This window comes from Ovis aries, chromosome 18, assembly GCF_016772045.2.
Source record: "Ovis aries strain OAR_USU_Benz2616 breed Rambouillet chromosome 18, ARS-UI_Ramb_v3.0, whole genome shotgun sequence".
Classification (NCBI taxonomy): domain Eukaryota; kingdom Metazoa; phylum Chordata; class Mammalia; order Artiodactyla; family Bovidae; genus Ovis; species Ovis aries.
Genome location: NC_056071.1, coordinates 12,203,860 through 12,231,723, shown reverse-complemented (window position 1 = coordinate 12,231,723; position 27,864 = coordinate 12,203,860). Strand labels below are relative to the sequence as shown.

Sequence of the window (27,864 nt, the reverse complement as noted above, 5' to 3'; positions counted from 1 at the left end):
TGAGTATTAAATATTTTAGAACACCTCCCCCGTGTATGCATTTGTTTACCCATAGACTGCATACACATGGCTCTTATATACTAAGTGCCGTGCTGTGCTTAGTCACTCAGCCGTGTGTCCATGGGCATTCTCCAGGCAGGAATACTGGAGTGGCTTTCTATGCCCTCCTCCAGGGGATCTTCCCAATCCAGGGGTTGAACCCAGGTCTCCCGTATTGCAGGTGGCTTCATTGCCGTCTGAGCCACCAGGGAAGCCCAAGAATATTGGAGTGGATAGCCTACTCCTTCTCCAGGGCATCTTTTTGACCTAGGAATCAAACTTGGGTCTCCTGCATTGCAGGCAGATTCTTTACCAGCTGAGCTCCCAGAGAGGCCCTATATACATTTTAATTAGCATTAAAAAGAGGTTGAAAAGGAAGGATGACTATTCTCAAGTAGATTATGGAGATAATTACATAGCTATAAAAATTCACTAATATTATTCACTCAATTATGCACTTAAAAATGGGTGAATTTTCTCTGCTATAAATTAGGCCTTCATAAAAACAGTCTAAAAAAGGGAGGATGAGAGGGAGATGGAATTTTCAGTATCTAAACATCTTAAAACCTATTATAAATATCACGAATCCTTTTACTCTCACCTGAGTTATGGAGAACTAAATACTTGTTACTAAGAGCAGTGTGGTTAAACATGGAATCTTTAATTATTTTAATCACTTAATTGTTTAATTAAAAAGAAAGCTCACTTTAGGAGTGTAGTTACAACTCTCTATTACTTTTGCCTGTACTTAATTATCAGCGCTCTCTTTAGCTCGTAGTTTCTTTGCAAGGATCTTTTTCAGGGAAGCTTGATAACATTTTAAAACTTCTTTAGCCAGGTGTGTGACACACGTGCACACACACACGCACACATACACCCTACCTTTCACTTTGCAGCACACATATCCTGAGAGCCTGTGATCTCTGTCCTGTGAAATTTCCATTTTTCCCTCAGAGGATTAGGTGTGGGGACCACATTCTCTTCCCTTTTGTGGCTTTGTTAGTGCCTTTCACGAGGGGAATTGCATGCAAATACTTTTTGGTTTGTTTGTGTTGTATTTTTATTATAAGTTCTTATCTGTCCCCTCCTTCAGGACACACACCTCCTGAGTCCAGGGACTTCAGTTCATTGTGGCCTCGCTAGCACTTTGACCCATTCCTAGCACAAATTCTTGGTTCAATAAATATTGTCAAGTGAGTGAATCAACCTGCATATTAAATTTTAGTAATAATTAATGCTTCTCAGCTTAAAAATAAAGATAAATATATGTAGAAGTTCTGTTCTTTAATTCCTGCCCACACTGAGATGCATGCACTCAACTTCGGAGGCCGCTGCCTGTGAGTGGGTGGACTGTGAGGAGCAGGGAGGAGGTGGAAGGTTGGGGCCGCTAAGAAATATGCTTCACTGGGAGATAAGACTCTCTTCCGGCATCTAGATCAAACCCATTTTACCAGGGGGCACCCCCATAGCTCAGCGGGTAAAGAATCGGTATGCAATGGAGAAGACATAGGAGATGCAGATTCGATCCTTGAGTTGCGAAGATCTCCTGGGGAGGAAATGGCAGCCCACTCCAGTATTCTTGCCTGAAAAATCCCCTGGACAGAGGAGCCTGGTGGGCTCCAGTCTCTATGGGGTCTCAAAGATTCAGACACGATGGCGCGACTAAGCACACACGTACTTTACCAGTATCGTGTTTCCCTGGTGGCTCAGGGGTAAAGAATCCGCCTGCAGTGCAGGAGACGTGAGTTTGATCCCTTAGATGGGAAGAGCCCCTGGAGAAGGATATGGCAATGCACTCCAGTATTCTTGCCTCCTGGACGATGGAGGAGCCTGACGCACTACAGCCCATGAGGTCACAGAGAGACACGACTGAGCGGCTAAGCAACAGCAACGCAACAAGTCCCTCTTAGAACATCGCGAGGCATTCGTGAAATACAGTGCAAAGGGCTGTCGGTGGTGTTTGGGGGTTTGTAAGATTGAAAGAATGACACTGCTCTGCGACTGACTCTCCACAGCAGCCGGACTGGCAGGGACCAGGAAGTACTCGAGTGAACTGTATCATTTCGGTTTGTTCTGAAGAACTGCCCTGTAACTTGGGTAAAATCCAGTTCGTTCAGTTTTTTTATGGCCAGTTTTATTGCAGGGTACTATAGGCTAAAATCTACCCTTTGGAGATAAATAGTTGTCTTGAGTTTGAGACCCAGTCATGCAGCCACCACCACAGATCACGATAGAGACTGTTTCTTATCACCCACCAAAGTTCCCTTGTTCTCTTTTATAGTTAATTGTCTTCTTTCCCCAGCCACCACTGATCATATTTCTTCCGTCCAGTTTCCCTTTCCTACAATGTCATAAAAGATGGTATCACACAGTGTATGGCCTTTTGTGTTTCACTTCTTTCACTTAACGTTTTTATGTCGATATCCACGTTGTTTTGTATATTAGAAGCTTACTCCTTTTTATTGTTGCATGCTGTTCCATTATATGAATGTACTCTATCTTTAAAAGCCATTTACTGGTTTTGGGAGAGTTGAGCTGTGTTAAGTTTTCGATGATTTTTGAATACAGCTTTCATAAACAGATATGTTTCAATTGTATGGATATCTGTTTGAATGGTTTTTTTTTTTTTTTGAGTGAATGCCTGTAAGTTTTGTTGTTGGGCCATGTGGTAAGTATATGTTTAAATGTATAGGAAACTGCCGAACAGTTTTTTATTTTTTATTTATTTTATTTTATTTAGTTTTTTAGTTTTTAATTTTAAAATCTTTAATTCTTACATGCATTCCCAAACATGAACCCCCTCCCACCTCCCTCCCCATAACATCTCTGTGGGTCATCCCCATGCACCAGCCCCAAGCATGCTGTATCCTGTGTCAGACATAGACTGGCGATTCAATTCTTACATGATAGTATACATGTTAGAATGCCATTTTCCTAAGTGTTTGTACCGGTTTGCATTCCTGTCAGCAAACAGGAAAGTTCCAGTTGCTCAGCTTCCTTGCCAGCACTTTGTGGTGTCCGTTTTTTGCATTTGCTTGTTTGGTTTTGGTCATTCTAGAAGGTAGCTGGTTTCGTCTTGAGTGTAAGGCTATGGGCCTGGTCTTATGTTCATTTTTCTCTTTCTGATTCTTTAATTTCTGTTGTCACTTCCCTTTTTCTTGAGGAAGTCTCCCATCGTGCTTTTCCTCTTCACTGGCTTCATTTGTATAGACCGTGGGATTAATGCCTCATTGAATACCGTTCCAGGTCTATTTCTGCACATTTCTAGTATGCTTAACAGCGCTTTGCTCCTTGCTCCGCTCTTAGCATTAGATCGTGAACTTATGGGTGGGCCTTGTTCCACTCTGATAAGAGCCAGGAGTCACTCAGGTAATGTTCTCTGTTGCTTGAGTTGTAGGGGTTAAGAAAGAATAGAATCAGTCTTGAAAACATTATTTTAAAAAGACTCTAATTTATAATCTTTTGGTGTATTTTTGGACCTAAAAGAAGCCTATTTGTCAGAGTTTCAGTTCTGAGTTGGGTATCAATTGGCAAAACCCTGTTATTGGTATTATTATTTAAGCTACTAGTATGAGGGCTTTTAAATTGCTTGTTAAATGGCTACATTACTATGTGTTCTTCACTGAGTTTGCCACTTCTGAAGTGTCCATTGAAATGTCTTCTGTTGAAGCAGTTAGGTTTGGTTGGGTTTGGTTTCAAATTCTGCCAATTTTCAAGCTCTCTCCAAATTCAGTTGTAAGCATAATTAATGTTTTAGACAGATGATATTAATTTTTTCTTGCAACTTTGGTTAGTTGGAACCTATCATTTCATTGGTTGTATTATACAGATTTGAGCTCGGTTTCATGTTCTGCCAGTTTCAAGCTCTGATCAACTTCAGTTGGAAGCATAATTAATATCTTAGATCTTAATACAGATTTGTCCCTATAACTTTCAGTGTCTTGGGTCAAATCTTTTTAGTGACTGCCTTCTAAAGACTTACTGAAAACTGTTGTCTCAGTATTAATTTTTGGTGTTTCTTACATAAGTACTCTGGTATAGATAAAGCAGCTTTTATAAGGATTGAATTTATCAGGCTCACATGATATGATTAGGCATTACTGTTTGTAATTTCCTAGCATTTTTGTGTGAGTTTTTCCTCTAAGCACATTTTTATATATAAAGTTCTGAAGAAAATCTTCTCACCTGAGTGTTTTTCAAAGAGCCCATTGTATTCCCCAGTTCACAGGCAGATTTTTATTATTCCAGGGACTTGAAGGCTCAGCTCCCAATATTCTGAAGAGTTATGTTATGTTATTCCTTGTCCTGGACCATTGTGTTTCAAGTCTGATACTTAGCAGGATTGTTTCAGAGTTTTAAATGGGAGGAGAGAATGTTCAAAACAAATGGTTGCAACAGAGAAAATAATTCAGTTTTAAAGTGTTTCACTCATCCACCCATCTTTCTTACAAATTTTATTCCAATTGCCAGCTTTCTTTTTAGGGCAGGATAAACCAAGGGAGACAGAGCGAAGTGGCAGAGTGGGCAGGGACTGTCCTGGTGGTTCCAGCTGGTGGGAGTGGCATGCCTGTTGGGGTCTGTGAACATATGTGTGACGTTTTTGACTGTCACAAAAGCAAGAGGACATTGCTGGCATTTGATGGTAAGGGCTGGCATTGATAACTGACATCCTCCAATCCATAGAGCAGTCCCATACAATGAATTGTCTTGCTCCAAATGCTAGGAATCCCCTCTTCCGTCCCTGTTAAACAATGCTGATCTGGATCAGCCTGGGTTTCAGTTTCCAGAACTGTGGACCTGAACTTGTTGCATTTTCCTCATCAACTTGGAGTGAAAATGCTTACTGTCTAATATCACTGGGGGCTTCTCAGGTGGCACAGTGGTAAAGGATCCACCTGTCAATACAGGAGACTCAAGAGATGCAGGTTCGATCTGTAGGTTGGGTAGATCCCCTGGAGGAGGAGGACGTGGAGGAGGAGTAAATGGCAGCTCACTCCAGTATCCTTGCCTGGGAAATTCCATGGACAGAGGAGCCTGATGGGTATAGTCCAGGGTGTCACAAAAGAGCTGGACACGACTGAGTGACTGAGTGCGCCCGCACACACATAAGATCACTGTGAACATTGCTGATGATGTAAGTGAAGCGGTGAACACAGCACCGGATACATAGTAAAGTTAGCGGAGCGTGGCTGGCTGGAGTGGCTTTCCAGCCAGCTCAGGGTAGAGTCCAGGGACCTGCTCCTCTCGGAACTCATCTCCTGTGGTTCTCTCTCCTGCCTCTCCAGTCCCACACTGGACTCCTCGAGGTTTCTCCGTCTCCCTGAGAGAGCTGCCTGCCTCCGGACCTCCTGCACTTGTTCTTCTTCTGTGGGCAGGCTCCTTCTCTCCCTGTCTCCACTGGGCGCTGCTCCCCACTTTCTTCCTTTCCTCCTCTGCCCACTTGATCGGAGGGAGGCTTTCCTGTTATGCAGAAATGGCAGCCTGGCTTGCAGCAGCCGCCTCTTCCCCTCAGCTCTTGTTCTTTCCCTTATCATCACTCAATATATTAAATATTTTTTGGCTTATTGTCATTCTTTTTCAAGTGGAACATATGTTTCATGAAAGCAAGGACTCTGTTTTTTCACTGATGAATCCCCAATGGCTGTAATATCCCCTAGTACATAGATGCCAATAAATGTTTATTGAATGAATGAATTATTAAAGATAGCAAAGAAAAGAAATTACAATTGGTTTGTATACATATGCTGTGCATAAGAGGGAGAGAGAGACCATGTGTGTGTGTAAAAAAGTTATACTAATAGTTTCTAATCCAGATGGTGGGATTAATCAATTATGGAAATCTCTCCATCTCAACAGTTTTGAGAAATAGTGTAAAAGGTAAGAGACGAGGTTGTCATAATCGGATTTCTCTCCTCTCTACTCACTCAACTCTGTGATTCTTCCTTCACTTTTAATTGAGGAAAGCATGATACTTTTATTTTTGATAAGAGACTGTTTTAAGGATATAATGATGTGATTATTCTTTGACTATGTGTTTTGAAATTGGTTACAGATCCCTAGAAGGTCATCAATATTATCACCCATAGCACCTTAGAATGATCTGAGTTTTCTTATCTGCTTGGAGGAGGTGTAATTGTTCTTTGACTGCTGCTGCTGCTGCTAAGTCGCTTCAGTCGTGTCTGACTCTGTGCGACCCCAGAGACAGCAGCCCACCAGGCTACCCCGTCCCTGGGATTCTCCAGGCAAGAACACTGGAGTGGGTTGCCATTTCCTTCTCCAGTGCATGAAAGTGAAAAGTGAAAGTGAAGTCGCACAGTCGTGTCCGACTCTTAGCGACCCCATGGACCGCAGCCCACCAGGCTCCTCCGTCCATGGGATTCTCCAGGCAAGAGTACTGGAGTGGGGTGCCGTCGCCTTCTCCGGTTCTTTGGCTAGATGATAGCTATTTACTGCTTATGTTTATATAAGCATAGACTTGGGAAATGCTTTTAAGGGTTGCGTTATTTAAAAAAACCCACTGGCTTGATGTTTTGGGACCCGGGGAATGATAAGCTGTGTGAGATGCCTATTTAAAAGAGAGTATTCATAAGTGAAATTTCCTGCTTGCAGTTGATTGGTCCAACTATTTCTCTGATAGGTGTTGTTTTGTATTCTGAAAAATTTGTGTGGATTTGGTGACTTATGAATAAGCACAGATTGTTAAACAGGCTGTGTTCCAAGCAAGAAATGATACAGGAAGATGCGTATAAAGTTTCCTCAGTTTTAAATTTTGTGTCTGTAGGCTAACCTTTTGATTGTATTTTGTGTCCTGAAATAGCTTCTGCAAAAGGCACTTTACCCAGGTGGGATGATATTTTTACTGGCAATTCAATCTCTCTCATACTGTCCCTCTGCCAGTGAAGTCCTGAATATACTTCAAGTATTCTGTTTCTACAGATAATTTCTAGACGAGGCAATCTTTACATGTAATAATGATGGACAGGACATTTGAGGTTTGGCAGTTGTTTTCAAATGTAGGTACTGGTTAAGACATCTGTGTGCATGGTTTAACATGGGACCATTAAGCTCAGCTGTGGGAAAACATGAATTGCATTCCTTTATACCTAGAGTGTGAGCTTCCCTGGTGGCTCAGAAGGCAAAAGAATACACCTGCGGTGTAGGAGACCAGGATTCGATCTGGGTCAAAAAGATCCTGTGAAGAAGGGAATGGCAACCCACTCCAGTATTCTTTCCTGGAGAATCCCATGGATAGAGGAGCCTGGTGGGCTACATTTCATACAGTCGTAAAGAGCCAGACACGGTTGAGTGACTAACACACGCATACCTAGTGTGTATTGTTAAGACTCAGGAATTTCCTTCAAAATCTGGGCATTTGAGTGAATGGCCCTGGTACTCTTTAATTGGACGGACTCAATTCTGACATTCCGTCTTTCTCATCCCCTTTATCAAGTCCTGTCAACTCAGCATCATTACTGTTTCTCAGTACCTGTCCTCCTTACTAAAAGAACAAGGAGACAGAAGAATCAGAGGACAGACCTAAACGACAGTCTAACAACTTCAACTAATTGGCATATATAGAACCCAGAAGTGCAGAACTGACTGTGGCTGGGCAATAAAGAATGCTTTCATTCCTCTTTCAATAAAGAGGATTTTCCTTCTCATTTAACCATTAGGAATCAAGATAGAACTCAATGATGTCAAGATGACTAGACAGTCCCCTTGCTTATAATTCTGTTTATTTGCTGGCTGGGCTGGGTCTTGCGCATGGCCCAGGCTCTTCTCTTGTTGCAGAGTAGGCGGGCTCTCTCTAGCTGCCGCGTGCGGGCGTCTCACTGCGGAGGCTTCTCTTGTTGTGGAGCGTGGGCTCGAGGGCTCGAGGGCTTCAGTCGTTGAGGCACTGGAGTTCAGTGGTTGCAGCTCCCAGGCTCTAGAGTGTGGGCTCAGTAGTTGTGGAACATGGGCTTAGTTGCTCTGCAGCACGTGGGATCTTCCTGGATCGGGGATTAAACCCATGTCTCCTGCATTGGCAAGCAGATTCTTTACCACTGAGTCATCAGGGAATTCCCCCCTCCCTTTTTTTTTTTTTTTTTTAAAGAAAGTAAGCTCTATACCTCTAGGAAAGGGACTTCCCTGGTGGTTCAGTGGTAAAGAACCCACCTGCCAAAGCAGGAGGCATGAGAGACATGAGTTTGATTACTGGGTCAGGAAGATCTCCTGGAAAAGGGCTTGGCAACCCACTCCAGTATTCTTGCCTGGAGCATCCCATGGACAGAGGAGCCTGGCAGGCTGCGGTCCATAGGGTCGCATAGAGTCAGATACGACTGAAGTGACTTTGCACACACGCATGCACCTCTAGGAAAACCTGTGTATCATAGAAGAACTCAAGATAGAAATTAAGAAGTATTTTGAATTAAATGGTAATGATTTTGGCATAATGATTTGACATAAGACTTGTGGGGTGCAGCTAGTCTGAAAATCAGTATCTAGTTTTCCATGTCAAGAATCTAAATGAAAAAAAGAAACTTAAACCCAGAGAGTACAGGAAGAAGGAAAAAGTAACATATGGAAGAGGAATCAGTAAATAAATCAACAAAAGTAATTTTAGAAATATTAAAAACTAATAAACCCCTTAAGACTGATCAAGAACATAAGAGATAAAGCATATTACCAATATACTATTCCATGTTGAATTGGAAACTCTGAGCAGTGAAGGAAGAAAAAATACTTATTTTAGAAAAGATGAATGCATAAATGAACTGTGGTATATCCACACTTTGGAATATTATTCAGCAACAAAAATAAAGGAGCTATTGAGCCACAAAAAGGCATGGAGGACATTTAAATGCATATTACCAAATGAAAGCAGTCAGTCTGAGAAGGCTATGTAAAGTGTGTTTCCAACTGCATGACATTCTGGAGAAGGCAAAACTATGGACAGTGAAGAGATTAATGATTGCCGGGTTTGAGAAGGGAAGAGGAGGGAGGGATGAGTAGGTGATTTTTACAACATGGAGACGATTGTATATGAGGCTATGGTGGTAGACACATGACCTTATGCATCTGTCCAAGCTAATAGAACTATACAATACAGAAGTAAATACTAAGGTAAATTATAGACCTTAGTTAATAATAATATCAATAATAGTTTATCAATTGTAACCATATTAGTGTAAATCTTAATAACTGGGGATATTGTATATAGGGAGGAAGAGGAGATATGAGATTATACTTTTCAATTACTCTGTATACCTAAAATTGCTCTAAAAATTTAAATCTGTTACCAAAAATAAAGAGAGATATATAGAAAGTAACCATATTCATAGCTAGAAAGAGAACAATATGAAGCTGTTCTCAGATTAATTTGTAATACAATATGTACATACAATATGCAAAGAAAAATACTTATAAATTCAGCTTATTAAATTTTTTATACATGTCATTCTTGGTACCTTAATATAAATCTTTCTTTTTTTAAGGCTAGATACTGGGTGAAGAGATTTGCAACAAAAATACAAAGAAAGCATTATTATTAGATTTGTTTAAAGTACCGTTTCAAATAACTGAGAAAGAAACTCTGAAGCTGTCATGCTAAGAGAATAATGGATCATTTCCCTTTCACAATTTCAGGCAGGCACATGTTAGAAAAATCTTGCAAAGGTAGGTGCAGGCAAAGATGTTGCACAATAGGAAATTATTGGCTGATCTTAGATATATTAATTAATATATCTACTTTGAAGAACAATTTGGCAATACCTCGTGAGTCAAGTATAGGATCCACATAACCTACAAACCAATAACTCAACTCTGAGATATGGTGTTTCTCAATGGGACCTTGCTGGTAATTTGGGCAGGGCAAGCCTCTCTTCTGGGGTGTCATTCATATCTCTGAGTCACACCCACTGTGTGTGAGTTATGTCTCCTACTGTGGTCATTCACGCATCCAAACATTCTTCAAACATTTCTGATTACTTCTAATGGGGCTTCCCTGGTTCAGATGGTAAAGAATCTGCCTACAATGCAGGAGACCCTGGAGAGGGAATGGCAACCCACTCCAGTATTCTAGCCTGGAGAATTGCATAGACAGAGGAGCCTGGCGGGCTGCAGTCCATGGGAGCACGAAGAGTCAGACGTGGCTGAGTGACTAATACTTTCACTTTCTAACAGAGGAGTCCATGGCTGATTGACAACCCTGAGAGAAACTGACTTATGCATCAGAAGATATGTCTAAGAATCTTCTTTAAAGCTTTGTGTAATTATTTAGTTGTAAAATATGGTAAGCATCTGAAGTACCCATCAGCAGGAAAATTAAATTGTGGAATCTTCTGAAAATGGAAATAGGATATGACTGTTAAAAAGCTCTCTAATAAAACTACATTTATCATTGTGGATAAAGTTCTTGAAAGAAATGTTGACTTAAAAGCATGGTTCAAGGATGTACTGTCTAAAATGAGGAGTATAGTCAATATTTTGCAATGTCTCTAAGTGGAAAGTAGCCTTTTAAATTTGTATAAAATATTTTAAAAATTGAAGAAAAGGATAGAGGAAGATTATTATTTCCCTCAGGTACCTCTGGATTGTTTGACATGATAAAATAAATATGCATTACCGTTAAAAATATAAAAGTTTGGGGTAATATACAGTTTATATAAAGCTTGCAATAGTTTCTAATTATGAAAAATAGTACTATGTTAGCATATCCCTGAATGACCTCTAACAAAATAACTGCATTATGATAAATATAATTTAGAATAGTGGTTCCTTCTGGCAGGGCATGAGGGGAAGGTCATCAGAAAGAACCACACAGGTAGTGTCATTGCAGCTAAGTTTCTGTTTCACCAGTACCTTGGTGTTATATAATTTTCTATACATATTCATAGGGCTAACTTTTTCTTTTTTAGAAAGTTACAAAAGAAAACAAAGTTTGAAACAAACAAACAAAAAACAGCAACAAGAGGGGGTGTAGGAATACATAACCAGGGCTGAGAATATCTGAGTGTTGCTGCGAGGTCCAGAGATCTGAAAATGATTATGAACTGAGGTATGTGTATAGACAGTGTCAGGGTGAAATCAACAAATCAATCAATAAACATAACAATTAATAGAGGAAATTCTTTGTGTCAAGGAAAATCAGGAAAGATTTAGAAGACCTTAGGGTAGGAGATATAATGTCAAAACCCACTTGCTGCTGCTGCTGCTGCTAAGTCACTTCAGTCGTGTCTGACTGTGTGATCCCATAGATCCCACCAGGCTCCCCGTCCCTGGGATTCTCCAGCCAAGAACACTGGAGTGGGTTGCCATTTCCTTCTCCAATTCGTGTCTGACTCTGTGTGATCCCATAGATCCCACCAGGCTCCCCGTCCCTGGGATTCTCCAGCCAAGAACACTGGAGTGGGTTGCCATTTCCTTCTCCAATGCATGAAAGTGAAGTTGCTCAGTCGTGTCCGACTCCTAGTGACCCCATGGACTGCAGCGCACCAGCTCCTCCGTCCATGGGATTTTCCAGGCAAGAGTACTGGAGTCGGGTGCCGTTGCCTTCTCTGATAGACGCACTATCGTGTGTGAAATAGATAGCTAGTGGGAACCTGCTGGGTAGCACAGGGAGCTCAGCGTGGTGCTCCGTGATGACTTAGAGGTGTGGGATGGTGGCCGGGATGGTGGCTGGGGGTGTGGCTCAGGAGGGAAGAGATGTATGTGTACACAGCCTGAAGAAGGTCACGGACAGAGGAGCCTGCAGTCCACAGGATCCGCTCAGAGCCGGACACCACTGAAATGACTTAACAGGTATGCACGCATAGCTGATTCACCTCATCCTACAGCAGAAACTAACACGATATTGTAGCGCAGCTACTCTCCAATTAAACAAATGAGAGATGGCACGTCAGGAGGGACTTGTACTTGACATGGTGCTCAGCTTCTTCTTCTTAGTTTGTTCAGTTGATTTCCTTTCTCTAGGTGCAGTTAAAGTGAAAACACAGAGTGCTGAAGAAATTTGCATTTGTGAAATCTGAGAGTCAGTGTTCATACTGACTGTAGAGCATTAGAAAGCTACCAGAAATGATGAGTGCCTGGTAATCACTGTTGCCTTCCCTCCCTTCTCTCTCCCATTTCTCATAGGATAAAGGGGAAATCCCCAGAATGCAAAATGTTCTTTAGTCCACCTATCCCTGCCAGACACTGATACTTGATAAAAGACAGATGGTAGAAACCCTTGGGTAGGGTAAAGGTCTGCATGGTCTCTATGTTACCTGATAACACTGAGACTTTCTTTTCAGGATGTCCAGCATCAGGCTGGCCCAGCTTTTACTGCCAAAGCACCACCTGCCCCCTCAAGTTGAGTTAGGCCTCCTTAGTGTTAGGTCTCTGGTTTCTCTTGAATGCTTCTGGACGGGCAGATGCTGCTCATAGTTCAGCCTGGCCCATAGAATGAAAGTGAAAAGTGAAAGTGTTAGTTGCTTCTGACTCTTTGAGCCTCCTTGGGCTGTAGCCCAGCAAGCTCCTCTGTCCATGGAAGTCTCCAGACAGGAATACTGGAGTGTGTTGCCATTTGCTTCTCCAGGAGATCTTCCAGACCCAGGGATTGAATCTGGGTCTCCTGCATTGACAGATGCATTCTTTACCTTTTTTACCCTCACCTACCTTCCCTGGTGAGGGAAGCCCATAGAATACCACTGATTTAATTGACCTTTTCTCATCTTGTTTTCTTCCTACTCTCCCTGCAGACCCATCCATTTATTGTTTTTTAAGTTGAGCTGACTCTTTTTATGTTTATACTTTAAAAAATTTTAACTTTGAGATTTCATTTTTTCTTTCTTTTTGGTCTCTCTTTTTAAAGAAAAATCTGCTTTGTTTTCTTCCAGTTACTCTTGCTAAAAGTGAATCAGAATAATTTAGACGGTCTCTATTTCTTCCATATCTGTTCATTTTGACAACTTATGTTAAAGCATTGGCATTCTTAATAACATTTCTATGTCAGGGATTCCTAAGACCACCCCCAGGTCAGGTGGCTCTCTAGAAGGACTCAACATTTTGTCATAGCTATGATTTCCTAAGGGAAAGGATGCTCAGCAAAATCAATGAAGAGAAAAATGCATATGGATTCCCTGTAAAGAATCACTTAGGACAGGCTTGATTCCTCTAACAAGGAGATGTGATGGCACCTGCGAAATGTTGTCTACCAGGGAAAGTCATTAGAGAACTATCTTTCTGGCTACCCAGAATTTAGAGGGTAGTACATGGATCTCTGGATGTAAGGGAGGGCTGAAGAAACAGACTAAGTGGACCAAAATTGGAGGCTATGTCACAGCCAACATTTTATCTTGAGAACAGGAGCATCTCTGGCTCTGCTGTCACTGGACTGGCCTCCAGGGTGTCAGTCCCTGTTGTCAAAAGCATCTTCATCCTTAGTCGCTCTGCTGGTGTTTAACTCTTCACTTCACGGCACCTGCCATTGGAGAGATTTTTGAAGTAGATCTGTGTTGGGAACTGGTTACATAGGCACCCTCTGCCTAGCGTATATTACATGTCCAGACTTTTAGATGGGAAGCCGGTATTCAGTATAAGACAAATGGTTTGCATACATGGTTTAGGGACAGTGAGATACTCTAGTCACTTAGGATGTTGGGAAACCTTGGCGTCCAAGTTCCTAGATGCCACCCTAGGAATAACCGTGCACATAGGTCTTTTCAGCTCAGTTCAGTCGCTTGGTCGGGTCCGACTCTTTGTGACCCCGTGAACCACAGCACACCAGGCCTTCCTGTCCATCACTAACTCCCGGAGTTCACCCAAACCCATGTCCATTGAGTTGGTGATGCCATCCAGCCATCTTATCCTCTGTCATCCCCTTCTCCTCCTGCCCTCAGTAGACCTTTTAAAAGATAGCAATCTCAGACCTGCTGCTTCTACTTTTCTGTGTGATTTATTTATTCTTTTGGAGTGGAGTGTTAGCCCAGGGCTCATTTAAAGATCATTTATACCTTTTGGTCTTCTGGCCATTACAGGGCAAGATAACAACTGTGGATATGCTGTCAGAGATGGAATTAAAGTGAAAATACAGGTATCTGATGCTTCAGATAATCTTGCCCCTTCCTCTCCTTTCCTCTAGTCTTCTCCAAGCACAGATTATGAATTAGGAGTGATCGGTAAAGAGGTAAGAAATTCGGAGATTTTTTTTCTTTTCTTCTGTAGATGAGATTTTTAAGAGGACAGTAGTGTTGGCAGGGCATGTCATTAACCAGAGGAGACAGAACCTACTTCTCTGTTTTTTCTTTTTTTCTTTTCAAGAACATATGTAGTGGGACTAAACATGCATCCAGTCCTTTTGGTTGATCTCAGTTATAGAGACATTTCTGTCTCCATGATACTGTCATTTTTGTTTAATTGCCAAGCTGTGTCTGACTTAGCATGGATTGTAGCTTCCAGGCTCCTCTGTCCATAGGATTTCTGAGGCAAGAATACTGGAGTGGGTTGTGATTTCCTTCTCCAGAGAATCTTCCTGACCCAGGAATTGAACCCACATCTCTTACATCTCCTGCATTGGCAGGTGGGTTCTTTACCACTGAGCCACCAGGGAATCCCGTCTCCATCATATATTTTTAAAAAATAGATGTCTGGTGTGTAGAATGATTTCCCTTCCCTCAACTGGCTTACAAATTTAGTCACAAGTTAGATGATAGGTTGAAAAGATATATTTTAGAAGAAAAAAGCCAATTGACTGTAAAAGCAGAGAAATCGTTTGTTCTTTTTATGAAACTGTTTTGGAGACCTTTCCATTACGGATAATATCTTTTAGATAAATGAGGTAGGGGTTATTTCTGCTACAGTTCGGTTCACTTCAGTCGCTCAGTTGTGTCTGACTCTTTGCCATCCCATGGACTGCAGCACGCCAGGCCTCCCTGTCCATCACCAACTCCTGGAGTTTACTCAAACTCATGTCCATTGAGTCGGTGATGCCATCCAACCAAGTCATCCTCTGTCATCCCCTTCTCCTCCTGCCTTCAGTCTTTCCCAGCATCAAGGTCTTTTCAAATGAGTTGGCTTTTCCCATCAGGTGGCCAAAGTATTGAAGTTTCAGCTTGAGCATCAGTCCTTCCAATGAATATTCAGGACTGATTTCCTTTAGGATTGACTGATTGGATCTCCTTGCAGTCCAAGGGACTCTCAAGAGTCTTCTCCAACACCACAGTTCAAACGCATCAATTCTTCTGCGCTCAGCTTTCTTTATAGTCCAACTCTCACATCCATACATGACCACCGGAAAAACCGTAGCCTTGACTAGACGGACCTTTGTTGGCAAAGTAATGTTTCTGCTTTTGAATATGCTGTCTAGGTTGGTCCTAACTGTTCTTTCAAGGAGCAAGCATCTTTTAGTTTCATGGCTGCAGTCACCATCTGCAGTGATTTGTTTCTGTTTCAAGTATAATTAAATATACCCAGGGGTACAAACTCTTACCCTGTTCTATCAGAATGCTGAATAAGCCTTCTTTAGAATTTCATTTGCCTTTATCTTTCACCATTAGATAAGCATATACATCATCAGATTTTCACTTTTATTGAATTTAGTTTTGATTTCCCCCCCTTTATTAAGAGAATATATTGGGTTGCCCAAAAAGTTTGTTCGGGTTTCTCCATAACATCTTATGGAACAAACTTTCTGGCCAACCTATAAATAGAAAATTTTCTTTCTGCTGGTAAGAAAAAAGATACTGTGGTTAAGTAAAAAGATACCTCAGTAATATTGGTAACACATTCTGACTTGTAATAACTGCTTCCTGCTCTGTCATTGGAGTTGATACTTATATTGTGAAAGGAAACCCTTTTCGTCACATTTACACTAAAGGAGAGCTTTGAGAATCAGTTTGAGTCAGTGTTACTGAATAACTCTAATGCACATAATGGTAACATAAGCTGTTGCCATTCTCAGAATGTCTTTCCTTGCTTGTGTTTCTCATTCAATGAGTGGTTGTGGTCCAGGTTCAATCAGAAACTTCTGAGCTGACATTTAGAAGGTTAGCTCTTTTTCCATTTGGCCAATTGCTAGCAGCCAGCTCGGGAGGATGTCTGGGTTAAAACCATGATAAATGGAACTTCCATTAGGCTCCTTGGCTTGGGGCTTGTTTCCTGTAAAAACTTTGTCCTGACTTTAGTGGTTTGATGAAGCAGAATACTTATTTTCTTTCAGTAAATGAAAACTGAAGTTTAGCAGGTCAGGTAACCTAGGTATCTTGTTTTGCGAAGAGATTCTGCTTCTAGTGCTGATGGTTTGCAAAGCCTGGGTATGTTTCAGCTTGTGGCCCATTGGGTGTTTGTGAAAATAGCCTATGAACTTTTTTCACTGTAGAAAATGGAACAGATGTTTGTTTTAAAATATCCTTTGAGATGAAGAAAACTCAGTATATTTTATATACTATATCTATTTTGTGTACATATTTTATATCTAATATATATATTTATACCTGATACTATTTTTATATCTAATATATATTAGATATATTTTAAATATATATTTTAGATATTTATATCTGATATATATATTTTATATCTAATACTCAGTTGGATTTACCTCACCACCATTTTCTTCAAACATTAGATTTACTCTAGTAAGTTTCCTTTATTCTGAACAATACATTATGACTTGGTGGGATGACATTTTTAGGCATCAAAGAGACCACAGGCCAACGTGTATTATAAGCTTTATATACACTTTTAAGATTTTCTTTTTTTCCTGGGCACATACCTTTTGTGTTTATATGTTTGTGGTTCTGCACACCAGGCATTGAACATTTGGGGAAATCTGTAAAAATGCTTTTGCGAAACGTATTAAAATAATTCTGGTTCCAGGTGAAATTGAATAAAGCCACTCCAACCTTTTTTCCCCAATGAATACAGACATGAATCTGGATGAAGTGCCAGGTGAAGCTGGTTGAGGTCTCTGAAAAGTAAATATTAGCATGTTGACTAGGGAAGAATTGTTGCTGTTTAGTCTCTAAGTTGTGTCTGGCTCTTTGGCAACCCTGTGGACTGTAGCCTACAGGCTCCGTCTGTCTATGATATTTCTCTGGCAAGAAGACTGGAGTGGGTTGCCATTTCCTTCTCCAAGGGATCTTCCTGACCCAGGGATCGAACCTGCGTCTCCAACATTGACAGGCGGATTCTTTACTACTGAGCCACCAGGGAAGCGCAGGGAAGAATATTAGTATGAAACATCACTAAGCTAGAGGTGGGCTCACAATTTTTCTCTCTGCTTATCCCCCTCAGCTTGAAATCAGTGCAGTCCAAAATCTAGAAGTCAGTGTTGGAACAGAAGTCCAGGAGACCCTTCTAGTTCTGACTCAAGGAGTAGGAAAGAGAAGCCTTAAAAAGCTTGGAGGAAAGAGAGAAATCTCTCATCTTTTTTGGTCTCCTTTTCCTCAGTCGTGTTGTGCCCCAGCTCCCTGACAATCTTGTGGCAGAGGCAGCAGCAGCAAGAACAGCTGGCAGTGGGAAATTGCAAGAGCCAGGGCAGTAAGTTAAGGGACCACCCTGTCGGTAAAGCCGTAGTTACGAAAGGCAGAGCTGAAGCATGGCTTGCTTCTCCTACCCCCAGTCCTCCCAGTGCTCTGGTGCAGTCATAGAAGCAGGTTGCTGCTGACTGGAGAGGTGACGGGAGGAGTTCCAGGATACTAGAAGGTTTCAGAGGAGGCAAGTGAGAAGGAGCTTGGGGATTGAGCCCATAAATCTATCTGTGAACTCCCAGACCTGCTGCAGTCTTCAAATGAATAGATCTGATCCTTCTTACTCAAATACCAAGGGCTTTGAGGGTGGAATTAACAAATAGAAGTTCACTCAAGTCCAAGACTTATCTCTACATGGGGCACACCCAGTACAAATCCGAAAGGCTTTGCATAGCTTTTGAAAATGGAACTGACATGGGAACTAGAGCCCATAGAAGGTGGGTTGGAATTAATGGCCAGAAGCTAACCAAATCAGGTGCTTGATGATAAAATAATATCAACATTCGCCATATATTTAAATATGGCACAGGAATTTGTAAGAACATGCAAGATGTTCAGGATATAATTCATATTGGCATATGAAGTAGTACAGAAATCTTAAGTTACATGGGAGCAGACAGCAGAAGACAATGAAATGATGACTTTATGGAAACTATTATAAAAGTGCTCAAATAAATAATCTTCAGTCTTGAAATAAAAGTTAGAATAGGAAGCATTGGTAAAGAAATAGGAAATATAAAGTAAAAGCAAGTGGGAAATTTATAATTAAGAAAATAGCCTCTCTACCTTGTACCCTCCCCCCACCAAAAACAAAACAACAACTTCACTATATGGATTCAGTAACAAAATGGAAACAACAGAAGAAAGAATTGGGAAACTTGAAAATAAATCAGTAGAAATTATCTACTGTGAATATGGGAGAGGCAAAATATTGTAGAGACCCTAGAACTATTGAAGGATGGCAAATGTGCATAATGTTAGTATGATCAGAGGCTCAGAATGAAAGAGTGTGTGGCTAAAAAAATATTCCAGGAAATAATGGCTGAAAACTTTCCAAGTTTTGGGAAAGAAATAAATTTATAAGTGCCAGAAGCTAAGCTAATCCCAAAGAAGATAAATCCCCCAAAATATACACCGAATTACATCATAACTGCTGCAAACTTAATGACAAAGACAGAATCTTGAAAGCAGTCAGAGAAAAGTGACCTTACCTATAGGAAAACAGTGATTGAAATGACTGAATTTCTCATCAGAAATCACAGAGGGCAGAAAAAAACATCACATCATGTTTAAAGTGCTGAAATAAAAATGTGGAATCCTGTATCCAGTGAAAATATCCTTAAAAGTGAAATGAAGACATTCTCAGATGAAGGAAAACCAAGAGAACAGACCTTCTAAGAAATAGCTAGTTAAGGAAGTTCCTTGGGAAAATGGGAAATAATACAAGAAGGAAATTTAGAATATCAGGAATGGAGGAGGTGGTAAATATAACAGAATTTTTTTCTTGAATTATGAAACAATGATTCACCATTGAAATCCCAAGTAAAACATTGTCTGATGGGAATTTTCAGTGTATTTAGATGTATATATAACAGAGTCTATAAAAAGGAGATGATGAGGAAACCTATATGGTGGTACGGAAGGCAGAATAATCTGCCGGGGTCCAGCCCCGGTGGATCCAGGGTGATTCGAAGGAAAGACGGATAGGCGAGGGAAAAACTTATTTATTTACAGATATAAGATTAGATTAGGAAAAAATAGTATAGTAGGAAATTTAGGTGGAGAAAAAGAGGCTGAGTAACTTGGTTTACGGGGAAAACCAATAAAACCTTGAGACAAGAGGTTTGTACCATCTACGTTAGGCCACCGGTGCCCACTTGAATATCGGGGAGTGCCCCGCCTTGGGCTCCCCCTCGCATGGATATTAAAAGCCGGGACAAGTAAGTAGACATGGCGAGCCTTCCCGCTCCAGATGGGAATTCAGCCGAAAAAGGGGAGAAAAGAATGACATGGGGAAGCCCAGCATTGGTGCAAGACTCCAAAAACTTTATTTTTCAAAATCAGCTTATATACCCCAAGTTGTACATAAAGAAACAGTGGAATATGCAGAGTTATGCAGGGGCAGCAGCCCTGACCCTCACTGAGACAAACAGGGCTTTCTTTTTGCATACCCTCCAGTATACAAAAGGTCTCAGGTGGTTTACATTATCTTCTGGCCAAGAGGCGTGTTAACATTTTTATGGCTCTCTTCCTGGATAATTGTCTATCAACCAGAAAACTCCTTTTCCCTAGAAGTGTTTTTTCTTTACTCTGCATCACCCTCAAAGTACTAAATAAAGTTACACTCCTGTAGAACAAAGGTGCAGTGGGTTATAACAAAGAAAGTACTTAACTCAAAGATCTAATGTTGCTAATACCAGGGCTACTACCTGTTTTTCTATATACCAACTATATCTAAAAATAAAAGATATGAAAATTTGGCAGCCAATTATTGGCTCAACAAATGAAACCTTTAATCAGTCCTATTCTAATGATTTTGACTCCTTGGAAACCCCTACATTCCTAGGATGTTTTAAGCTTCCTGTGCCTCCTGCGGTCAGGAGGCCTCAAACAATCACATGCGCAGCTGTACAAGTCCTGCAGGCAGGCTAGAAAGCCATCAGAGGGGTTTTTGGATTGAAACAGTCGTATTATGCCCAGGAGATTTATTATCTAAAAGCTCTAATTTTTTCCAGAAAAAGGTGGTAGGGGGACAGCCCCCTGTTAATGACAGAAGAGTAGGTGGAAAGCATAACACAGTAAAGCAGGCAGACTCTGGTCTTGGGGGCTGGATGCTCAGGAAATTCCAGGGGGAACGCCTGAAGCCTGATCATGTCCTTGCATTTTGTCAGGCTTCCTTCCACATGACCTTGTCATGAGCGGGATTCCTCACGCTGACCCCCCGCAATAATCTACTTCCTGCCCCCCACAAATGTCCACATTCTGTTACCCAAATTCTGTGAATATGATACAATAAATGGCAAAAAGAACTCTGTAGATGCGATTATGGCTGTAAATCTTGAGACGTGCTGTCCTTATGGAGGCAGTTATATCACGAGTTCTTAAGAATGGAAGAGGAAGGCAGAAGAGAGGATCGGAGAGATGTAGTATTGAGGATGATTTTCCTTGCTGTTGGTGGCGTTAAAAGTGGAGAAGAGGGCCCAGGCACGTGGGCAGCCTCCACAGCTGCAAAAGGCCCTCCATGGTCAGCCAGCAAGAGAATGAAAACTTTTTGGTCTGGAATGACCGAGAAACAGATTTATCTCTGGAGCTTTCAAGAAATTATGCAGTCTTGTCAACACCTTGGTTTAATTTGATGAAATATATATTAGACCTCTGGCCTCCAGAATTGAAGAATAATGAATTTATCTTAATAAGCCACTAAGATTGTAGTTTTTTATAGCAGCCGTAGGAAACAAATGCATGTGGTTTGGTTTTTCTATTCTGGTTGGAGTGCTGAACTATTGATTCCAAGTAAAGGGTAAAAGGTTAACTCTGCATGTTGTAATCCCTAGATCAACCACTAAAAATTTACACAAAAATATAGTAAAAAAGAATGATAATTGGAGTTAAAATGGAACGCTAAATTAACCTAACCAATGCAGGTAAGGGGAACTAGAACAAGCCGTAGAGGAAACACACAGGAAACAAAATGCTCAACCTAAGTACAAACATATCATCACATTAGATATTAATGGTCTACCAAGTGAAAGTCGCTCAGTCGTGTCCGACTCTTTGCGACCCCATGGACTATACAGTCCATGGAATTATCCAGGCCAGAATACTGGAGTAGGTAGCCGTTCCCTTCTCCAGGGGATCTTCCCAATGCAGGGACTGAACCCTTACTAGCTGAGCGACCAGGGAAGCCCTTAATGGTCTCAACCAACTAAAGGATAGAGATCTTCAGATTGTATTTAAATAGCAAGAAGACAGCTGTGTTAGTTGTAACATGTTCGCGGATAACAACAGGCCTTCAACATACAGAGGCAAAAAATGATATAACTGATAGGAGAAGTAGACAAATTCACAATTATAGTTGAAAAGCAAACACCCCTCTTTAAGTAGCATAAGGAGTTGAGGATAACAAGAACTAAACCATCAACCAACTAGACTAACACACACCTGTATAACACTCCGGGCTTCCCTGGGGGCTCAGTGACAGGGAGTTCACCTGCCAGTGCAGGAGACGTGGGTTCGATCCTGGGTCGGGAAGATCCCCTTGAGAAGGATGCAGCACCCCACTCCAGTATTCTTGCCTGGGAAATTCCATGGACAGAGGAGCCTGGTGGGCTACAGTCAATGGGGTCACAAAAGAGTCAAACACAACTTAGCAACTAAACAACAGCAACAATATAACACTCCACTAAAGGCAAATCGACTAAAATATTTTCAGATGAATGTGGAAACAAGCATATTGAACCTATGTGCAAGTTTAACTGTAAGATGTGAATTAAATAATGTATTTGTGTCCTGCTCATGTGAGGTATGTTTATGTTTACAGTAGCATTTTTAAAAGCAGCAAAGAATTGTAAAATATTTTTAAAATTTAAAGCTGAATGACCCAATATTATATATTTGAAATAATGATAATTTTAAAGCTGGATAACATTGTATTAAAAATTTACTCTTTGTGAAGCAGTTTTTAAATTGTTTTATATGGACAAATTCATTCAGTTCTCACAAGAGCCCTGTGAGGTAGTTATGGTTAAATTTATGTATAAAATGGAAATAAAACCAGTACAATATTTTAAAGCAATTATCTCCAAATTAAAAATAAATTTAAAAAAAAACTAAAAAAAAGGAAACTGGAATGAGACACAGAACTCTAAAGTGACTTAAGATATCAAAATATGACATTATGATGGTGTTATCAGTAGGAATGAAAACAAACATAGCTTTTCCTGACTGCCCTTTCTCTGCATCAGATACTCAGACACTGGGGCTTTATCTTATTTTGTTTTTAAGCTGGGTGATATATTCCCTAATGAATAGGTGAGACATTGAGATTTAGTGTGATAGTATACCTGAGAAGAACATGAAAAATTAAAATTGCAGCTTGTGGCGTCTGTCTCTAGGATCCAAGGTCTTCATCTCTGCATTGCCTGTTGAAGATACCAAGTTCATCCTTCGAGCTGATGGCCATCAGTCCAGAGCTGGGGGGCTGTCACCTAGTCCTGATCTTCAGCAGGGACCTCCCAGTGGCTCTATATCCTGGGCTGGGCATAAACGCATGGAGTCCTTGATTTTGGAAAATGCTTTTTATCATAGCTCTTAGCCTTTTTTGTCATTAGACAAATGTGACACGAGTATAGGCCAGCTTAGACTGACTTGACCACATTGTACTCTTTCATATTGAAAAGATTTATCATGAGGCACTTGATACGTCGGATGAGGGTTATGGCACCAAATTTGATTTTAATCCGATTTCCTAATGAGTCCAACCTATTATGTCTTAAATTACTCCCTTTCCTGCATAGCATTCAGCAGACTGTATTATATTTGTTGGTGAAGCATTCCTGTCACTCACACCTGTTTGTGGGAAACATTTTCTCTCTTTCATTCTCCAACTGAAGCTCTGAGGGTTGCTTTTCTTACGATTTCCATTGTAGAAGCTTTCATAGTTCTTCTGGTCTGGTACATTGGACTAAGGGCAGACCTCTCACTTTTATAAATGTTTTTCTCTCTAGTTACTCTTATTTTAATATAAAAGTTGAAAATACTAGATGGAATCCTAGTTGATATGAGTGTGTATTTGTCCTTCAAAATGCACACTTAACTCTAGAAAGGAAGATGATAAAATTACAGCAGGATTGGCATAGTCTGTTGCCTGTTTTTATAAATAAACTTTTACTGGGACCGCAGGTACGCTTTCATTTCGGTATCATGCGTGTCTCCTCTGGTGTCACAACAATAGGATTAAGTAGTTTGAACTGTCTCACTCCAAGTCTATAATGTTTACTAACTGGCCTTGTTCAGAAATTGTTTGCTGACTCTGGGTTTAGAAACAGAAAGGCATTCCCTTGAACATAATGGTTAAAAGATGCTATTATTTTTCTAGTAAATGTCTTTTGCTCTGCTTTCTTTTGAGAGGAAATAAGAAAGAAGCCTTTTGTAATTATTTATTTTTATTCTTTTTTTCCAAGATTTATGAAGGTATAATTGACAAGTAAAAATTGCATATATTTAAGATATATGGTGGTCAATTTAATTCACATATATATTACAAAATGATTACCACAATCAAGTTAATATCTCCCATCGCTTCTTGTATTTACCATTTTTATGTGTGTGTTTGTGTAGGGGGATAGAAACCTAAAGATCTATACCCTTAGCAAATTTTAAGGGTACATAGTGTTTATAAAAATAAAAAAGACAAAGAGATGAGTGTTGTTGAGGGTGTGGAAAATTGGGAACTCTTACATACTGCTGATGGAGATATACATTGTTATGTGTGCTAAGTCGCTTCAGTTGTGTCCGACTCTTTGTGTTCCTATGGGCTGTAACAGGCTCCTCTGTCCATGGGATTCTGCAGGCAAGAATACTGGAGTGGGTTGCCATGCCTTCCTCCAGGGATCTTCCCCACTCAAGAATCGAACTCCCGTCTCCTGCATTGACAGGCGGGTTCTTTAATACTAGTGCCACCTGGGAGGCCCACTCTGTACCTTTAAAGACCCACAGTTTAAACCTAAATACATACATATAATCTGTAAAAAATATTAACTATGTTGAACCTGTGAAACTGAAAAGGAGTCTCCTTAAAACCAGGATCCCCTATTGAATTTATGATTAATCTCTCTGTTCCACACTTGATTCATTTCTTTCTCCCATTTAACTTCAGTCCTATGCTAACAGAACACCAATGAGCCAGCACTCAGATGACTAAAATTACTGCTATTGATAACATCTTTGTGAGTGTGCTAAGTCTCCTCAGTTGTGTCTGACTCTCTGCGACCCTATGAACCATAACCTGCCAGGCTCGTCCATCCATGGGATTCTCCAGGCAAGAATATTGGAGTGAATTCCCACTTCCTCCTCCAGGGGATCTTCCTGACCCAGAGATAGAACCTGCATCTCATTAACTGTACATTGGTATAGTTATGGAAATCGGTATGGAGTTTCCTTATAAAAAGTGAAAACTACTATTAAACCAGCTATCCCATTTGTGGGTATATATTCAAAGAAAATGAAATCAATGTCTCCAAGGGAACTCTGCATCCCTTTTTCTCTGCAACATTATTCACAGCAGCCAGGATATGAGAAAAAAAGTAGCCATTGAAGGATGAATGGTAAGAAAATGTGGTACACATGTGCATCAGTCCAGTTCAGTCCAGCCGCTCAGCCGTGCCCGACTCTGTGCGACCCCATGAATCACAGCACACCAGGCCTCCCTGTCCATCACCAACTCCCGCAGTTCACTCAGACTCATGTCCATCGAGTCGGTGATGCCATCCAGCCATCTCATCCTCTGTCGTCACCTTCTCCTCCTGCCCCCAATCCCTCCCAGCATCAGAGTCTTTTCCAATGAGTCAACTCTTCGCATGAGGTGGCCAAAGTACTGTAGCTTCAGCTTTAGCATTGTTCCCTCCAAAGAAATCCCAGGGCTGATCTCCTTCAGAGTGGACTGGTTGGATCTCCTTGTAGTCCAAGGGACTCTCAAGAGTCTTCGCCAACACCACAGTTCAAAAGTATCGATTCTTTGGCGCTCAGCCTTCTTCACAGTCCAACTCTCACATCCATACATGACCATTGGAAAAGCCATAGCCTTGACTAGACGGACCTTTGTTGACAAAGTAATGTCTCTGCTTTTGAATATGCTATCTAGGTTGGTCATAACTTTTCTTCCAAGGGGTAAGCATCTTTTACTTTGTCACCATCTGCAGTGATTTTGGAGCCCAGAAAAATAAAGTCTGACACTGTTTCCACTGGGAAACCCTCATCTATTTCTCATGAAGTGATGGGACCAGATGCCATTATCTTCGTTTTCTGAATGTTGAGCTTTAAGCCAACTTTTTCACTCTCCTCTTTCACTTTCATCAAGAGGCTTTTAGTTCCTCTTCACTTTCTGCCATAAGGGTGGTGTCATCTGCATGTCTGAGGTTATTGATATTTCTCCTGGCAATCTTGATTCCAGCTTGTGCTTCTTCCAGCCCAGCGTTTCTCATGATGTACTCTGCATAGAAGTTAAATAAGCAGGGTGACAATATACAGCCTTGACTCCTTTTCCTATTGGAACCAGTCTGTTGTTCCATGTCCAGTTCTAACTGTTGCTTCCTGACCTGCATATAGGTTTCTCAAGAGGCAGTTCAGGTCATCTGGTATTCCCATCTCTTCCAGAATTGTCCACATTGTATTGTGATCCACATAGTCAAAGGCTTTGGCACAGTGAATAAAGCAGAAACAGATGTTTTTCTATGATCCAGCGGATGTTGGCAATTTGATCTCTGGTTCCTCTGCCTTTTCTAAAACCAGCTTGAACATCTGGAAGTTCACAGTTCACGTATTGCTGAAGCCTGACTTGGAGAATTTTGAGCATTACTTTACTAGCGTGTGAGATGAGTGCAATTGTGCACTCCTTTTCTCCTTTGCTTTTCAATGGGATAGTTATTGAGTCCTAGAAAGAAGGAAATTCTGCCATTTGCAGCAATGAGTAAATTAATCTGGAGTGAAATAAGCCAGACTCAGAAAGCAGTCCTTTTATGAAAACATTTTTTATGTCAGTCTCATAGGTTTATTTATTTATTGCTTTAACTTTTCTGTTAGCTACTCCGATTAAAGAGATCGCTAAGATTCAGTTCTTTAAGTGTTTTTCCTTTACTTGTGAAGTGAAGTGAAGTTGCTCAGTTGCATCTGACTCTTTGCAACCCTGTGGACTGTAGTCCACCAGGCTTCTCCGTCCATGGGATTCTCCAGAAAAGAGTACTGGAGTGGGTGGCCATTCCCTCCTCCAGGGGATCTTCCAGACCCAGGGACTGAACCCGAGTCTCCCACATTGCAGGCAGATGCTTTGCCCTCTGACCCACCAGGATAGATATTCCTAATTATTTTTTTGTAGATGTTACCGATTAAAAGTTTTGGTCTTGATCACTTAGTGGGAAGGGTAAGATTCTTTGAGTCACATTTCCCCCTTTGATGTGCTCTGACAGCGCAGAGAAGCTTCATATCCTTTCTCCGTGTCTTCTGTTTCCTAGGAGTCACTGAAGTGTCCCGCAGAGACGCATTCTTCCTCAGAGGGGCTGCCTGAGTCTTCATGCAGCCATGGACCCGGATAAACCATCTGTCTGGGGCTCATTAAAGCAGCGGACCAGGCCTTTGTTGATCAACCTGAGCAAGAGGAAGCTGAAGAAGACCTCGAGCAAAACGCTGGAATTACGGGCCCAGCATCACCTGGACCGCCGCCTGAGCCTGTCTGTCCCGGACCTCCTGGAGGCTGAGGCCCTGGCCTCCGAGGGGCGGCCTTACTGCGGCCCCCAGTCATCCTACACCTCGGTGCCCAGCAGCCTGTCGACGGCTGGCATCGTTCCCAAGAGCAGCAGTAGCTCTTTGAAACAGTCTGAAGAAGAACTGGATTGGAGTCAGGAAGAAGTGGGCCCCTTCCACATGGAAACAGACTCTGAGGAGACCTTCACGTCTCCTGCTGAGGACAGGAGGGCTTCCAGCAACGGCACCTTGGGTCTGCTCCAGAAAACGCCCTCTGCAGAGGATGCCTCTGAAGGGCCAGAGGTGAGGCCTGGCCTGGGCGCTTTCCTGTTTTTCTATTTTTCTTCTTTCTAAGTGCATTCAGTGCCCTTGGAAATTTTGGTTGGGATTTATTTTTGTGGTTAGTTTGGACAGAGAGGATGTCATTTATAACCATTTATATGAAGGTAATATTGATTGTACCCAGTGTTCCCCTTCGTTTGGGGGTTGACCTCTGTGTATCTTAAAAGTATTACAAATGACCTTCCTAGAACACTTTAAGGCATTAAAAGCCCCGTTGGATGTGTTTTCATTTTTCCATCTCCTGGCAAAGAAATCAAGAGCATAACTTTCCCTTTAACTTTTTGCTGAAATGTGTGTCTGATTCTGTCTCTCTGTCTCCTCCATTGCCCGGTCCTACCCACAAACAAAAGTGCACATTCACATTCCTGAAAAATGTAGGGATATATGTATCTCCTTTTGACTGCCAGATAATTAGGCTCTGTGCTCCCAGTTCCGGGGCCTGGGTTCGATCCTTTGTCAGGGAACTAGATCCCACATGCTGCAACTTAGAGTTTGCGTGGTGCAGTTAGAAGATCCTGCATGGCGCAGCTAAGACCAG

General features: G+C 41.3%; 1 protein-coding gene across 14 annotated transcripts in view; it reads left to right on the top strand.

The window, feature by feature from the left end:
- The window catches only part of MCTP2 (multiple C2 and transmembrane domain containing 2), a 268,239-nt gene that overhangs the window by 37,962 nt on the left and 202,413 nt on the right, over positions 1-27,864 (top strand). For all 14 annotated transcript variants that reach the window (XM_060401994.1, XM_060401992.1, XM_042235050.2 and 11 more), the window contains exon 2: positions 26,756-27,287. In XM_060401994.1, the coding sequence (XP_060257977.1) occupies positions 26,823-27,287 (465 nt within the window). In that variant the 5' untranslated portion in view covers positions 26,756-26,822. The remainder of the gene's footprint in view (positions 1-26,755; positions 27,288-27,864) is intronic.